Below are 16,714 nucleotides of genomic sequence, written 5' to 3' on the forward strand. Positions count from 1 at the left end.
ATCGCCGGTGTGGCCTTCCCATCCATCTCCCGCGAACACTCCGTCGGTGACAGGTAAGATCAGACTTCCTAACCTCCGAATCCTAGCCGCCTACACATAATTTATCTAACTTATCATTTCCTTACGTTTCTTTTCTGTTTCTTTACTTTCATGTATACGTATTATCTCGCATATCCTGAAACCTGTTTCTGTTATCTCGATCACCTACGATCACACCAACACACGCGAACACAATTTTCGACCTGCATCAACCACACACTGTCAACTGTCGTGTCTGCGCAATCGACTGGTACTGGGTGTTGTTACGGCATCCGCTCTAAAACTAAACCTGCATCCCGTTTTGTTGTTTTTTTTATTGCACGACGACCATTTTGGATAAATTATCTCACACCACCTTTATCTCGCTGTATGTGTGGTATGCACGTGCTTTGTACTCGCGTCGGGTTTTGCAATTGCACAACCAACAGTGCGCAAAGTTTGCTCGGTGACGAATGTCTGGTGTCATCATCATCACCGGCAACGATTGACCGGTCCGTGCTGCCACGGGGGAAAAAGGCACCGGCCAAACTGCCCCAGGTCGTACCGAGTACGGTCGGTAAGGCACCGATGCCTCCGCCACGGAAAACATTATCCTCGCAGAGGTAAGTTTTGACTGCCGGGGCACTGCCGCCGCATCACAGCCGAACGAAATCAAGCGTATTTTGTCGCACATTGTTTTCCGATTCACCTTGCAACTCGTTGCACATTCACAGCCCACCCAAAATGAGACCCAAATCGTACGGATACGTACCGCAACGATGCACACAAAAAAACAAAACTTCGCTTACCGTGCCCATATCTATAGGAAAGCTTCCGAAAAAAAAAACGGAAACAGCACACGTTAATCCTACAATCCCCTGCCCCCGGGTCCCAGCAAATTAGAGATGAGAACACTCACTCTTTTTCAGAGAGTTGAAATAGAGTGAAGGAAGCGTTATAAGGATTTGAATCTTTTACTCACTCTTTTGCGAGTCATAAAAATATTGCTCTAAACTAATACTTTCATTACTCTCCTTGACATTTTTATTCACTCTCACTCTCTGCCGACTAATGTACTCACTCGGGGGTTTTAACTCACTCTTTCTACCGACTAATGACTCACTCTTTTGTCAACTCGCGCAATAAGAGTGAGTAAGTGTTTTATTACTCTTTTTAGGTTTGAATCACTCTACTGCAATGATTAGTTATTAAATTCATTGCAATTTCGTGTAACGCTAATTAATTTGAATGTAATTTTATTTTCATGAAGGTTGTAAATTGTTTAGCGTATTTACAGGGTATCCCGCAATTTTTTGACACGTTTCCAGATATTTTTGATTTCGTGCCACAATCTTTTGAACACGTCCCAGAAGCTTTTGAATTTGTGCCACAATCTTTTTAACGCGTCCAAGATATTTTTGATTTCGTCTCACAATATTTTGAACGTGTCCCATATATTTTTGAATTCGTCGCATAGTTTTTTTAATAGCTTTCCAATTCATGCTAAATTTCTTCCTAAAAGCTCTCAGCACCCGGAGTGTTGCTGAGTAGCTATTTAGATATTAGATTGGAAGAACACAAACAATCAGGTTGACAAAAAATTATCTCTAATGTGCATTATTTAAAAATTGTATTTCAAACGAACTACCTATGAGTCGATTTTCTAACACATACAAAAAATAGAAACAAGTAGAAATAATTTTCTTCGGGGTTTTGCTTCACTACTCGATGGTCACATCAACTGACCATTGTTTTGCATACATTAACCTGCAATCTTAAAGAAAATTTACTGAAAAATATTCTTTAAGAAGTAAATACTATTTTTAACATTATTAAATTAATAACATTATTTATTATTAACACTATTAAATTGGACCATCCCCATCTTAAAAATCATCACACCATTGTGCAAGATCATCATCTGCCTCCCTCTTTTGACCCTCCTGGCCAGTCGTTTTGAAATCCATACATTTGCATCAACCCGATCAGTTCTTTTGCGATTGGTACCCTAAGACCCTGATTATTTATGTTCTTCCAATTTAATATTTAAATAGCTCCTCAGAAGCACCTTCGCGTGCTGAAAATTTTTAAGAAGAAATTAGCTCCATATAGTAACATTCAAAAATAATTGGGAAGCTGTTAAAAAAACTATGGGACGAATTCAAAAGCTTCTGGGACGCGTTCAAAAGATTGTGGGACAAAATCAAAAATTTCTGGAACGTGTTCAATAAACCTTTGGGGACGTGTCAAAAAATTGCGTTTACCCTGTAATTTAAACTGTAATTTAACCGTATTTAATTTAAGCAAAATATTTATTACAATTTATTAAATATAATTTATTTTTGGGTTATACTTACTCACTCTTATTGCGTGAGTTGAAACGCAAAAGAGTGAGTCATTAGTCGGCGCAGAGAGTGAGTGAGTAAAAACGCCAAAGAGTGAGTCATTAGTCGACAGAGAGAGTGAGTGAGCAAAAACGTAAAGGAGTAAGTAAAAGAGTCATAAAACCTCCTTTTGATGAGTTGAAACCATAAACTCCTTTGCGCGATTCAACTCACTCACTCACTCACTCTTACTCAGTGTGCACATCTCTACAGCGAATCCATGTTGGCGAAAATTCCATTTTCTCACCTGTTCTTTTTTTTTGTTTTGGTTTGTTTGTGTACGTTGTGTATTCTGTTTTGCCATCTTTTTTTCAGACAGCAAAAGCTTCACGATAAAAGTAGCAGTACTAATAGTAGCAAAAGTGATATAAACGAGTCCCTGCTCGGTGTACTGTAGGCGGTTCATACAAGGGGGGTGTTAACGAATATGCGACACACTCGAGAAGGATAATTTTAAAACAAAGTTGTTTTTTTGTTTGCTGTTGTTTGCTCACGAAGAAAAGCAAACAGCATTAGCCACCGCTCCATATTGTAAGGCGAGACGAAAGTAAATCGAACCGGTTGCAAAATCGTGCGACTTTGCAGATTAGTTAGTATGTACAGTAAAAACTGCAGGAAGACAATGTAAAAAGAAAAGACAAACTTACCTCTCGAGATGTGCAAAAAAGGAATTTGTCACGCACACAGAATCTCCTTCCCGGAAGGTGCAAAAGCCATCAACATACAAACGATGCGTGCCGTGAGTTTTCTTATCTTACGCATATTGGTTTTTCTTTATTCGTTTCGTTTCGCAACCTTGTGTTTTTTTTCTGTTACGCTCCTTCTAGCATTTGCCAACAATAATAACTGCTTGCATTAATGTGTTTTTTTTTCTCTCGTCACATCCTTCCTATTTGATGCTGTGTAAGAAAACAAAACAATATCCTTCCTGTTCGTACTGTGTGTTGTGTTGTTATGCATTTTTGTTTTGCTTTGTTTGCTGCCAATTATTCGTTTCTTTCAGTTGCATTCAATGTTGTGCAAGATAAGGGGGTAAAACAAAATATGCAAAGAACAAATCGTTTAAAATCACACTCTGTTCGGATACTTTTAAAACTCGTTTCGACTGAGAACAACGTTTTCGCTTGTTTCTACTCGTGCTATCTACTTTTTGTTGATGTTTAATTATTTCCTTTTTATTTCTCCGATTTGGGGTTTTGTTTAATTTTGTTTTATGTGTTGTTTAAGTTTAATATTTTGTACCGTTTAAAAATTTGTAAACGAAAATAATCATTTATTGGATTTTTTTCTTGTTTTTTTAAATTATTTATCAGTCACTACAGTGCCCATCTATGAATATAAGTGCACTGTCATAAGTGTTTATGATTTTTTTTTTTGAGAAATGAAAAAACAAACAAATATGAAGCGTAATATCTTATGAATCTGTTATAAAAGTTGTATCAAAATATAAACCTTACCAATTGCTAATCTTTTTTTTTAAATAAAATTCCTCGTTTTAGCCTGTTTCAAATGGCCCGAGCTGATAGCACGGACCTGGTCTCCCTGGAATCCCCAACGGTACCTGTTCCACCGTCAGCTTCAACAGTCTCGACGCCCGCGTCGTTTGCCCCGGTCGGTGCAACCGGGACCGTCGGCTACCACCAGCAACTACCGCAGCATCAGCAGTATCTGCAGCACCAGCTCCAGCAGCGGTTCGTCGACGGTAAAGTTCCACAGCAGCCACAGCAGCATCAACAGCACGGGAAGGATGTATTCCAGCCTGCTCGGCGAAACGGAGGCGGCGGCCAAAAGTCTGCGCCGATGGCCTTCGGAGACGCAGTCGCTACCGGTGCAGGCGCAGCCCTGCAACAGCCCGACGATACCGGCTCGACGGACTCGTCCATCTTCGACGAGGACGTTAAGAAGCGCCCCAGGAAGCTGTTTTCTTTCGGCAAGCGCTTTGCCAAGTCGAAGAAACAGCAATAACGATAGTAGAAGCAGAAGCAGCAGCGGCAGCAGTAGCAGCAGCAGCATCAAACACAGCGACACGGGTACAATAACGAACTGGGAAAACCACCAACAACCGGACACGTTGTCCGGTCAGCGACGACGACGACGACAGCGACGACGATGGTCACCACGGCTCAGCGAGCCGACAATTGCATGTGACAGCAAACAGTTGACGGTGCCCGTCGACGGACACCATCTGACATAGTACTTCCGTTACTTAGGTTGTAAGGAATATATAGGGTTAAGCTTTACACGTAAGCGTACACGGCTCTGGGAACACAAATTGGCAACGTGACACACTCACGGACACCCAACCACACATACACATAAGGCGGTTTTGCTAAACAAACGAAAATGCAGTTCGCACGTTCTCTCCGCATCACACCACGCACAGAACATCTTTGACCAATATTTATTGATTGTTTTTACGTTTTTAGATGGATTAGCACGTGACGTGAGGATGCAAAAAAAACGTGGAACTACAAAGAAGCATGATTCGTTTTATTTTGTCTTTATCTTTAATGTTGGTACGTTCCTTTCCTGTTAACTTGCTTCTTTTTAATTTAAATTCTTCTTATTGAATTTAAACTTTCCACCCCGCGCCCCATTTTTTATCATCCGCCTGTTTCTGTGTGTGTGTGCGTGTGAGTGTATGAGTGTATTATTTCTCCTACACAACGGGCAGCAAAAGCGTGCAAGGCACGTAATCTCGACGGTTGTAGCAATTAATTTAGATAGGAAAGGACATGAATGGGAAATTAAAAAAAGGGGGAATTTTAAACAATTAGCCAATCGCAGATGCTGGGAAACGTCAATCGTACAAGAATACACATGCACAGAACGTAGATAAAAAAAAGAAGCAATTATACATACACCACATAAGCACTCAAACATAAACTGTTATCTGAAAAGTCTGACAAAAAAAGTTCTAAGCGGTAGCGAGAAGAAGAAAAAAAACACATATAGAGCAACCCTTCCAAACTCGAAAACGTAGTTAGTGTGTGAGAGAGAGCATGCGAGAGAGGAAATGAAACGGAGCTGTAACTACTATTTGCGTGAAAGGAAAAGTCAATAATCAACTAGTAGAATACAATAGGTGAACAACAAATTTATATTAAAATAATTCAAACAGATCAAAAATGGGACTTAAAGAATGTGTGTAAGAGAAGAAAGAGAGAGAGAGAAAGATGAAGGGAAAGAGTGCAAAGATCAAAGAAAAATAGGTAAAAAAAATATTAAAAGTTATGCAATTATGCAAGGACACTAGAGAATGATGTCGAAAATGAAACAAGATAAGTCTACCAAACCACAAAGTGCTCTAATTGTGGTTGTGTTTGACGTAATGCTTTGATTTGTACCGTTTTTGGAGAGCATTTGCTCAATTGCTTTTCTACGTCCTTCTTTAGTTCTATCACTATCCTTAGTTTATTAATCATCCCCTATTTTCTATGAGCGTGATAATGAACAATTTTAACACAAACACAGACAAATGTGAAATGACGCTCACTACATCTCACTTTAAACAAAAAAGAAGCAATCTTAGACATAAAGTGCACACAGTTAGATGGGTTTTTTTCGGCTTATTAAGAACAGTTTTAGGATATTCTTTTTTGCTGTGCAATCCAGATAGCATATGGAAAGGCAACGGGGAAACGACTCGTGAGAGAACGAAAAGGTTAACGAAAACAAAAAAGGATATCGGTTACGCGACAAAAAAAATAGATTTGAGCTATGCACTGATACGGAATCTCACAGGAAGGCTCTGGTAAAGTGACAAATCAGATCGAGACGAAAAAAAAACATGACCGAACATCAGCGAACGGTAGTATATTGAGGAAAGGATCTAACAATGAGTGCCAGTTAAAAGGACTTAAGGCATCCAGGGTCGATAATAATGTGATTTTTGGTTGACAAAATGATAAGACCACGCAACAGGAAGGGACAGAAAAAACGCGTGTGAATAGTTTATCTATTTATTTATTACTTAAGCTGATTTGTTTTGCGGTTGTAAAACAAACACAAACTGCTGGTCGCGTGCAGGCAACCCGTTTATGTGTCTTTTTCGTTGCGTTTCGTTACACGGCGCATCAACTTTATTTGAATTAGTAGCAGGGTAGTAGACGGCGACTGCTTATTTCTCACTTTAGATGTTGTTTAGTTTTGTTTTTCTTAACATGTACACAATCCTACACAAAAGCGCACAGTTATGTTAAAAATGCAATGGCAAACAAATTTTGCTATAAATGCATCTCCAAAAGCACGCAGCACAGCTTAGTTGGCCATCACTTAAAGGCCACACAGAGGCAATTGATTTACGCACAACGCAACAGAATGATAGCGACAGCGACCATGGAACGGTTTTATTTTCTTAGTGGCAAACATTCCGGCACCCATCGATCGGGACGGTTCGCTGTTTTGATTTTGTTCGGTCTGTAATACCACTTGGTGTTTTTTTTTGTTGGGTTGAGGTTAATGGGATGGGGAAAAAACACCAAATATGAATGGAAGAAAAATGTATGTTAAACCTACAACTTGCTTTGCTTAAATACAGAGAGTGAGAGAGAGAGAGAGAGAGGGAAATATAAAAGGATAAGACGATCGTTGATCGTTGACGTGAATGTCTAGCACAAGTGCAACACTTTAGCGAAGGCAAACACAACAAGTCGTAGGCGTATTATAGATAATTGCTTTAATTTTTCATTTGTTTTTTTTTTGGAAAGATTTTAAAAAATCCGCACCATGGTGGAATGGTGGAAGTGTTTACGCGATTTAGAAACACTGGAATAAGTTATGTACATATAAATAATGTGAAGGTATTATTATGCATAATGACAATTTGATAGAACGTTAAAATGGAGCTCGAACGCTCCATGGGTAAGGAGTTTCCGTGTGTCTACCCCAAATCTGCCTTACCTTGCTACCTGCCTGGTCCGTCGCGTGTTCCTCGGAACAGCGGAGCTGGAACTGGCTGTTGTTACATTGTTTTATTTTCTGTTGGATTTTTTTTTTCTCTTTTTCTCTTTCTAATTCAATTCCTCTCACCCACACTCATCACTTGGCGTGTGTGTGTGCGTGCATGTGTGTGTGTGGGTGGGTATGTATGGTAAGGGCAAATGAACATTATTCATTAAATCAAACATAACACAGGAAGGAAGGATTAATATGGCGACAAAAACAACAACAACAAAACATTTAAAAAAAAAACATGCGTGCCTACGTGTGCGAAAGGTACGGGATAAAAGAAAAGCGAACAAGATGGAAGAGTACACACGCGCGCAAAAAAAGGGGTGTATATATGAAACAAACATGGATGCGGAAGGAAGTGTAACGGTGAAGCAATAAAGTGACGTTACGCAGTTACTTAATGCAGAGGAAGAAGATACAATATTCTACCTTTGTGCCTACTGAGAAGAGTGGTGGATGGATTTAGTGCAGGATTCGAAAAAGAAGAAAGAAATATTACGTAGTTTATTGTAAAAAAAAATTGTTGAAAAATGATTGTTTTTGAGATAGCGTTACGGGAGATTTCAACTTGAACAGGCAACGAACGTATGATACAATTTTTGTTTTGTTTCAAAACACTCAATTATGCTTGTTCTTTGTAATATTATAATTATAAACATGTTTTTTTTTATTAGTTTCTTCGTTACATCAAGCGTAACCGTGTCCGGGTTACAAACTACATAAAAATCCTAGCAATACTTTCGTACCAAGAGTGTAGGCTAACTCTTTCTGGTTTTTTTTTCTTTTAAGTTAAAATAATTATTTGCATTTGTGTGCTGTGATTGACACGACGGTGTTGCAGCTAATATCGCGGCACAGACGTTTGACCTTTCGCAAGCAGGAAACTGTCGAGCGATACGGACTTGCGTGACCGTACGCCGGATGAGGTGTCCGGTGCGGATGAACTATCCGGTGCGATTGTTTGATGTTGCGTACCGGTGCTTGGCGTCGTGTTATCCGGATCGATCCGTTCGCACAAGTTTTTGATGCGTTTTTTGATCGACCGCCGGTGACTGTCGAAGCGACGGCCCAATCCCTCGAGGGCGGTTACCGTCGCCGACCGGACGTTCGGTGGTTCCGTTGATTGTGGTTTTGGTGTGGATGGGGCGGTAGTACCGTTCCGGTGCGTTAACCGACGCCAGGAACCTTGCAGCTGCATACGCTTCAACTGTCGCCACAGGCTGTGGCTGTGGTGATGGTCGGTTGGGGCGGGCAACGATGAAGACGAACCCGTCGTTACGGACGGTATACGGTCGGACACTTGTATCTGCAAACGGAACGTTTCCCAGCGGTTACGAACACGGCTAGTGTGAACGTGTGTACATTACTTACCGGTTCGTAGATGTGCTCATCGCCGTACGCTTCGTGGCGTATCGGAAGCGGGTCCTGTGAACCATTCGTGCCGACACTATCCGTCTCCGTGCCACCGGTCGATCGGCGTGCCTCAAACAGATAGTTGACGTCTTCGTAGTCGTCATAGTTGCTGCAGCTGCGTGCCGTTACTGGGCGCCGTTCCGTGCTGGTGACCAGCTCAACACCGTCGGAAATCTGTGGCAGGGACAGGGACACCTTTCGGCCACCCTCGGCACGATCGTCCGGTTGGCCAGTGCCGTCGGCATCCAGTGTACGAGCTAGCCGACGTGAACGTTTCGCCCGTACATCCACCACGGCGTAGATGGGTTCCGTTTCCATCAGGGCGGCGTGCAATGCCTCCGGTACGCCAACTTCCTCGTAGACATGCGAATTGCAAGATGACGCCTTATCAACCAGACCGCTGCTGCTGGTCGACGATGAACTGTAAGTAGGTTTTTGCATGCGTTACATCGTTACTAACACTATAGATATGCGTTACCACCGATTCTCAATTCAATTACCAGCCAGATTTGATCGTCGACTCACCCACCGTGGCCGAACTCGAGGGAATTCGATTACCGTGGGTACTGTCGATGCTGGGACGCTCGTTAAACATGCTGTTGATGCGGCACACATCCATCGACTGTTGGTGTGATTTGCTCCAAACATCCTGATGCAGTCGAAATATCTGCTGCCTCGGTCGGTTTTGCCGTTCCTCCCTGCCTACCGCCCTGTCTGGCTTCGTCGACAGTGTTTCACCATCTTCCACCCCACTCTTGATGCGGTCCCGTCGATCTGCCAGTAGCGTGTGACCCCTGCTGCTATCCCTCGTTCCGATGGGCGTTTGCTGCATTTCCAGGGGGACGACAGTCTCCGGTCGTCTGTTTGCATTGTTTGATCAACGGTTGCAACATGCCGAAGAGAGGGGAAGGAATCCACAGAAAGAAGGGGATATAAATATAGAATACCCATTTTTTTTTGTATATCCAGCTCGCTTGTTCTTCCACCTCGGTTCCAACTCCGGAAGTAAATAACGAGGGCATGAAGCCGTTTTCCAAGCATCTCCAAATACACACGATGCCTAGACACGATATGGGGATGCTGCATGTGCTGTCTATTGACGGGTTGATGTATGCAGAAACAGATGTAGCACCCCTTCGTAGCATCACAAGCAGCTTGTCTTACACCCCGGTGTATTTTTTTTTCCTGGGGAATGAATGGTACTTGAGCGTGCTGAAAACGCCTCTACTCAAGTGGGAACTCTGGGCCCAAAAGATTAGACATACTGGAAGCGACCCAGACGCCAACACGTGGCGAAGGATAATGTTCTGGTTTTTGTTTTGATTATCGCTAGGATTTTCGTCCGACTTAGCTGTTTAGATTATGCAATCGATCCGAGGCGAAATCGAGTGAACCGTTACCGTCATGTCCAAAACCCGTCTGCCGTAACGTGCCATGCCATGAAGCAATCAGCAACAAGAACCGAACCGTATTAGCTCACACGCGGTATGAAAACGATACAAACGGTGCATGTTGCATGCTTCCCTGTGATATCGCTCAAGGTCATAACCAATCAGAAAACGGCATGTTTTGATTGACTGGGCAGCTGAAGCAACGCACCAAAACGCAACCCCAAAAAGACAACGCAAACAACGCCTCGTTGTAACAGTTTTGTAAGCATCTAATCTTAAGCTACTTTGGCACACACAAAAAAAAACACGAACGGATATTGAACGTTGGGCATTTGTTGGGCATTCATGTCTAAAATTCTACAACATTTTGACAAAAAAAAATGAAGAGTTGCATCAACATTGGAGTCTTTCAGTTTGAATGAATAGTAGCAAATAATATTTTGGTTTGAAGTTTGACGAGAAATCCCAAGTTCTCGTGTCTCAAACTTTGAGTATGAAAAACTGGAGATCTTGTGGATAAAAGAAAATCTAGTAAAATATTATATGACAGACATGATCTACTAGTTCGTTAATCCAAGAATAGCAAGACCTTAGCGTTAGATGTAAACAAATTCAGTAACTAAACGTCTTATATCTTTATAGACATTTTCATTTATACTGCCATTAATCTCCTAACCTGCCCATGGTGCAGTGGGACTATCTACACGGTCTGCAATCTGTATCGATTATAAAGCATGAGCTTTTTTTAATGCCTCGACACGGTCTGTTTGTTCGCTCTGTTTGGGGGGCTCTGTGTGTTATAGCTCCAGCGCATCTCTTAGTAGTTGATTTTTGGACGCGAAGGAAAGGGTGCCCTTGAAGAAGCAACGGTGTACTTTGTGCGACACGTTCCGGACGCCCCGTTAAAAATTGGATGTCTGAAGGCGCCTACCGTACACGGTGCAGTTTGCATTATTAGAAGGGTCGCATTTGGATAGGGGACCCGGGAGCACTATAAACATTGGAAGAGTAAAAACAGAAAGGTACTACACACCCTACGTGTGTGTGTGTGTGTCTGGTGCATTTCGGCGCGTATGCTATGCTGCTGGGTAAACCGATTTTTTTATGTTTCTATTTATAAAAGACCATCTCCCCATGGTTAATGTTTTACCGGGGGAAGTTGTTTACAGACAGGGCCGAGACGGGACTTTTCTGTTCCAGTGTTGTGTGCTGCTACTGTTTACGGCTGCACGACACTGTAGCAAAACATATCGCAAAACCCGTAACTCGGAAGAGGTATTTAACCCTGTCGTGTTTACCAGGTGTAAAATGACTTCGCTATTCTGTGAGTGATTAGTGCCAGGCAACGGGGGTTAAGCGATGTCCCCAATATCGACCTGCCACGATAACTTGCAGTCTTGGCTTGCGTGCAAGGGAGCGAAGTCTGAGAGGAAATTGAAGTCTTATTCAAGAGGTTGTGCATTTTATAATCTAAAACTTCTTCAACTTCTTCAAAACCTCAGAACTGAATAACAAAGATCTTCCAAGAAACTTTAGCGTTTGACAACATCAAAAAGATGCGAAGTACTTCAGAAACTTCTTTTGCATTAGTAACTCCATAAGTTCTTTGGGGTGAGGAACTTGAAAGACCCAAGTTCCAACGACAACATCTTGTATTGTGGACTGGCTATTCACGAAGATTCACGAAGATAAAAATATAACTTCCCTTTTTTGATAAAGTTTGTTAAGCTTCTAAATAGTGCTTTGAATTCATTTGTTGAAGATTTCGCCGTCACCAATGTCCAATTTATATGATTAAACTCAATTTAAAAATAAATGCTGTAATTCGTGCAAGCAAGACTCCATTGGAAGTAAACCGTCAGGAAGTAGTTTAAATAAATGAGTTCTTACCTAGTGACATCATTTCCACCAGCACCGGACAGCTTGGTAGCATTATCCCTTGAATTCGAGTGGCTTTTGGTAGCCAAAAATTTCCCTTCGTAACCGGTGCTGCCACTCGGCTGCACCGTCAATACATTATTGTTGAGATCATCTTCATCGTTTCGTTCGCGGGCGGTTCCACCCGGACCGTGCCGCACAATACCTTCCGCACTGAAGCTGCGCGGTGGTTTTGGCGGTCCCGCACGGTTCGGTGGCTGGGGAGCACGCTTCTTCGGCCCTAGGGCAAGCCCGTTCGATCGGCTAATGACACCGGCGAATGGTTTGCAGTTCGATGGCAATGAAAACGAGGATAGTGGTAACGTGGAGCGCTGGAAGCTGTTATGCAAGCTGGGCGCGGGTACGAAAACATGGAACGAGATTGCAAAGGGAAAACTAATCAGAGTTTGCACATTTTTTTGGGCGGTGTTTTCCCTCAATTCGTTTGCTTTCGCGAATGGGAACGTGGTCACTTCCTGTGAGACTTACCTAAAGTTACGATCAGCACTAATGCCTCCATTTGCCACGGTCAAACTATCTAGCAATGCCATTATCCATTCGGAACAGCTACGATGATCGTCACAGCGCTGAAAGAATACACCGAGAGGCACAAAAATGGAGTGTCTGTTTCGCTCTTCTTGTTGGGAAATGGGAGAATCGGCAATCCTACTCACGAATGTATACATAAGCTTCGAGTTCGTTTCGATGGTGAAACGCGGTCCTGTGGTTGGGATAATGACCGTACCCGGCACCAGATTGATGATGTCCTTAAACGGTGCGAGCTTCTTCTCGTAGTCGTCACGCGACGAGTACGACAGCAGTAGTTGATTCTGGAGTATGAAGAACAGCTTACGCCATCCACCCATCTTCTGCATTAGGGCGAGATACATTAAACTACACATTTCGGTTGATTACAACTTTACCAAAACGAATGCAAAACTCACGTTTCTTTTCTTTTTTAGATATCCGCACATTTTTACCACGCCTGTCGAGGTGGTGGAGGACGAAGATGGCGTGTCGGTAGTGGACGCTAGTACCCGTCCCAGGCCGGATTCTTTCGCAGTCTTAACCTCTCCGTCAGCGATTGCAGTCAGCGCAGTGGCCACTGATAGTATGGCGGTGGGCGTTGGTGGTGGTAGCGGTACGCTAGGCATACTGTTTTGACTGTCATCCTCAACGTCATTCTCATTACGTTCCAGCGTGGTGCCCGACGACGTCGGACTTCCATTGCGATCGACTGCCTGCTGCAGCAGATCGTCGAAGGAAAACATTGCCGGTGGCGTTGGTGACGTTGTGCTTACGGCAGACATTTTAGTGGTCATGAATTTCTTCATTTTCATACCAGGTTTTTAGGTGTTGGTGAAGGTAAATCGTTAAAAATCGTGCCCAAGCCACCTCGTACACTCGAGAAACAGCGTGTATCTACGTGGATAAATCAATTTTTGGTTGAGTGTTAGTAGATTTAAGCAAAACCGCGTAGAAATTACAAGAAACAGGAACTGTGCGTGACAAGTTTCCATTGGAACAGGGGAGAGAGGGGAAAAAAAGGTCAGCTAATGCAGGTGGATATCATGCCCTAATGGGAGGCATCTTATCTTAAAAGAAAAAAACACCAAATATGCCCAAAATACGCGCCTTATTATTAACAATTCACGAAAACAATCTTCAACCAGTAGGCTGTAACCACACCATAGCAGAAAATAGTAAGGCATTACTAAATAGTACATTATTTCATCGTTAGTTTCGCCTAACCTAACCGTTTAAAAAGAGTCTCGCGTCTGTTATGTTTATATGCACGATACATGCTAGCAGTGCCTAGCAATTTAATTGGTTTTGGTTCGATGCGGTTACCACCATGAAGCGACCTCCCCTCGCGGGGAGCACCTGCGAGAGACTTTGCGTGAACGATATTTATGCAATGTGAACGAATCCCTGGCTTCTCTCCACCCATCTGGGTCCCCCCCGGGGGGCGTAAAGGGAGACTTTCAAATGTCCGAAATGGAATGGATTTTTCGGTACATTTCGGCCTCTCTTTCCCATCTGTCGCGTTCGCACTGTCCGGGAAACCGGGACCGGATTTCACTTTCGGCGTTATTTGAACTGGCATGGAATTGGTTTGCTTTCTACGGCCAGCGTAGAACGACAAACGAGATGGAAAGTGGCTGCTCGGACACGACGAAATTGATTAAATGTAGATCAACACACAAACTTAGGGAAACTTTGCCACACTTCCAATTATCCTTCATTTTGTATGAAGGCTACGTGACTCGATCGCCATTTTCTATCGTATAGCAGGTGTATGCGCTCTTCACACGTAACGCGGAATAATGGTTTCACGATTAAAAACGCACTGAAGTTTGGGTGAACGTTACAGCGTGTTACGCTTTTGATTGTTTGCTAAACGAAAACATTGTCTTTGTTGTGTAGACAACATTAGTATCCTTTCGCAATGTCATTGCACTTTTACAATGCGGTTGAGTAGATGTTCTGTCAGATGTTCTGCTTTCACTCTCATAAAAACACACAGGAAGAAATGGAACAAATCCACATTAAATTACCACTAAAGCCCAGTCTCTGGTCAGAAATCTAGTTCGTCTCATTAACACCTTTCTATATATTTTTGTCCTGTTTCCCTAAAGAAAAGCTTGAATTTTTACGTTTCCATACAACACGCCGTTAATCGATTCCTGGATCTCACGTCCACTCGTTGCTGCAATCGAGATCATACTGATGGATTGCTTTGTGTTAGTACCTTAGATCCTGATCTGGCTACACTTATGCAGTAGATTAGTTTTTTAATGTGACCGTGTGTTTGTAACAAAACCCCGATACGGGTAAGCTGGTTTTGCGAAAATAGAGACAAATGCATTGGGTGTAGTATTTGTAATGTACCGACAACCAGCGGCATACATGAAAGCATTTTGGCGAGATGAAAGCAATCACTCGAACAAATTGAACTACTTGAACGTGTTCTACAGCTTTATATCCACCCGATATAGAGGTGGGTATTATATTTCATGTAGAATGGGAGTAGAGTTTCCTCTGGAATTGTGTCGCCAACATCATTTGATATCTCCACTGTGTCGATAAGGTTTTGATCGTCATGGAGAATAAGCTGTTCCTCAGCTCAGATCTGTAATAGAGTCGTTCAAGCTACTTCCAACCTACGGAATCAAAGTCTTCAAATAGGATAGAGCTCTGTAAGACTCTCTGAACAATGACAGAGTTGAACTCTTTAAACCAACTCCATCTTGGTGACTATTACGGCCAGCTCAGTCTCTGTAGAAACCAAAGTTCCAGCAAAGAACCAGGTGCTAGAACTTGGTTTATACTGCTATTTAAGTATACGGAGGTCTTCCCAATCCATTCTCCAAGAAAGCGGTTTGATCGTGGACGTCTGATTGCTGTTTTGAGAAGCGTCTGATTGAAGGTCTAACACCTAATTGATTCGGCGAACAATCACAAACACGACACAAGATTCGGTAACGTCAGCAGCAGTTATATTTCCTCCGAAATGCATGTGCAGCAATGTTGGGCAAAAAAAAACATCGCCCAAATTTCTTGGGCTCTTGCCGATTGAGTGGAATGTGATGGGTTTCGCAACCTCCCGCGGTTCGGTGTGGCCTGCGCCGTGTTTTTTTTTTGTTGGTTCATCTTACCAGCCGAATTCCGAACATTTGACAGCAGCCTAGATCACGCAAACGCACACTTCGCGGCACATTAACCCGTACTCTTCGACTCGACAAAAAGCGTGATGTACAGTGGTGGTAGCAAAATAACACCTGCCCACCTGACCTGTTCGTTTCTTCTTTAGGTATGTTTAAAAAAGCACACACACACGTACTATGCACCGTAAACAAAACAAAGCGCACAACATTAAACATTCACACACGCACAACAGATCTGGGCAAACACACACCGAGAGAGCCCGATCGCAAAAGGGTTTTGGGGTGGAAAGGAAAATCGCGTCTATTTCCCTTCGTTTTTTTGTTCACACTCACCTGTCCGCGGTATTTAACTTCTGTATACACCGTGATGTGCTAACTGAGGCGTACCACCACCCAGCAGCAGCAGCCCTCTACTTCTCCAGCAGCTCCAGGAGTGTGAGTTCTCATTCGAGCTTTTCATAAAATCGCTTTTGTCTAACGCATCTCGGTATCCGACAGATACTTGGGTACTGCGTACTACTGCACACAAAGGGTGATGGTGCCACGGTTGAATGTTTCACACATTGGAATCACTGCGGTCCGACAGTGTTTTCTTTTGACGACACTATTACCCGTTGGCGACTCAACGGCTGGAACGTGATACCAGACCGAACAAGACACAGCGAGAGAGAAGAGAGCATAAAAGCCCGCGCCCATGCATACAGCGAATATGCTTCGAGCTGCACGCATTCGAGCACGTGCTTGCGCCACGGACCTACGAATCGCACTGGAAGCCGCGCATTACTGCGTGGAAATTGTACCGCGCGAAGCACTTGATCACAAACCCACAACACACATACACACACACATGTGAATTTTTGGGGTAGGGTTGGTGGAAAATTTTTTCGGACGTACCAGCACGAGATGGCTTTCTCTCTTTTAACTGTTTCGTTTTTCATGTAGAGATGGCGCGCCTCTCTATTGCTGGCCG

The 16,714-nt window shown here is 43.0% G+C and overlaps 2 protein-coding genes across 4 annotated transcripts; one reads left to right on the plus strand and one right to left on the minus strand.

Moving 5' to 3' along the window:
* Positions 1-2,565: 2,565 nt before the first annotated feature.
* On the plus strand, positions 2,566-4,496 carry LOC125767927 (uncharacterized). The gene is made up of 2 exons (XM_049434905.1): positions 2,566-3,141; positions 3,902-4,496. Exon 2 carries the CDS (start codon positions 3,912-3,914, stop codon positions 4,365-4,367), a length of 456 nt encoding a protein of 151 aa, XP_049290862.1. The 5' UTR covers positions 2,566-3,141; positions 3,902-3,911; the 3' UTR covers positions 4,368-4,496.
* A 3,664-nt stretch (positions 4,497-8,160) lies between these two features.
* Positions 8,161-16,471, minus strand: LOC125767809 (uncharacterized). 3 transcript variants are annotated; one of them, XM_049434740.1, is made up of 8 exons: positions 16,078-16,471; positions 13,021-13,498; positions 12,751-12,945; positions 12,566-12,663; positions 12,050-12,427; positions 9,269-9,628; positions 8,727-9,189; positions 8,161-8,661 (listed from the first exon to the last, which is right to left on the minus strand). In XM_049434740.1, the coding sequence occupies exons 2-8, from the start codon at positions 13,414-13,416 to the stop codon at positions 8,197-8,199; spliced, it is 2,355 nt and encodes a 784-aa protein (XP_049290697.1). In that variant the 5' UTR covers positions 13,417-13,498; positions 16,078-16,471; the 3' UTR covers positions 8,161-8,196. The 3 variants fall into 3 exon arrangements, with proteins under 3 accessions (XP_049290697.1, XP_049290679.1, XP_049290688.1); XM_049434722.1 differs by lacking the exon at positions 16,078-16,471 and adding an exon at positions 14,635-14,877; XM_049434731.1 differs by lacking the exon at positions 16,078-16,471 and adding an exon at positions 14,744-14,870.
* Positions 16,472-16,714: the final 243 nt, after the last annotated feature.

Source organism: Anopheles funestus, chromosome X, assembly GCF_943734845.2.
Source record: "Anopheles funestus chromosome X, idAnoFuneDA-416_04, whole genome shotgun sequence".
In the NCBI taxonomy this organism is placed as follows: Eukaryota; Metazoa; Arthropoda; class Insecta; order Diptera; family Culicidae; genus Anopheles; species Anopheles funestus.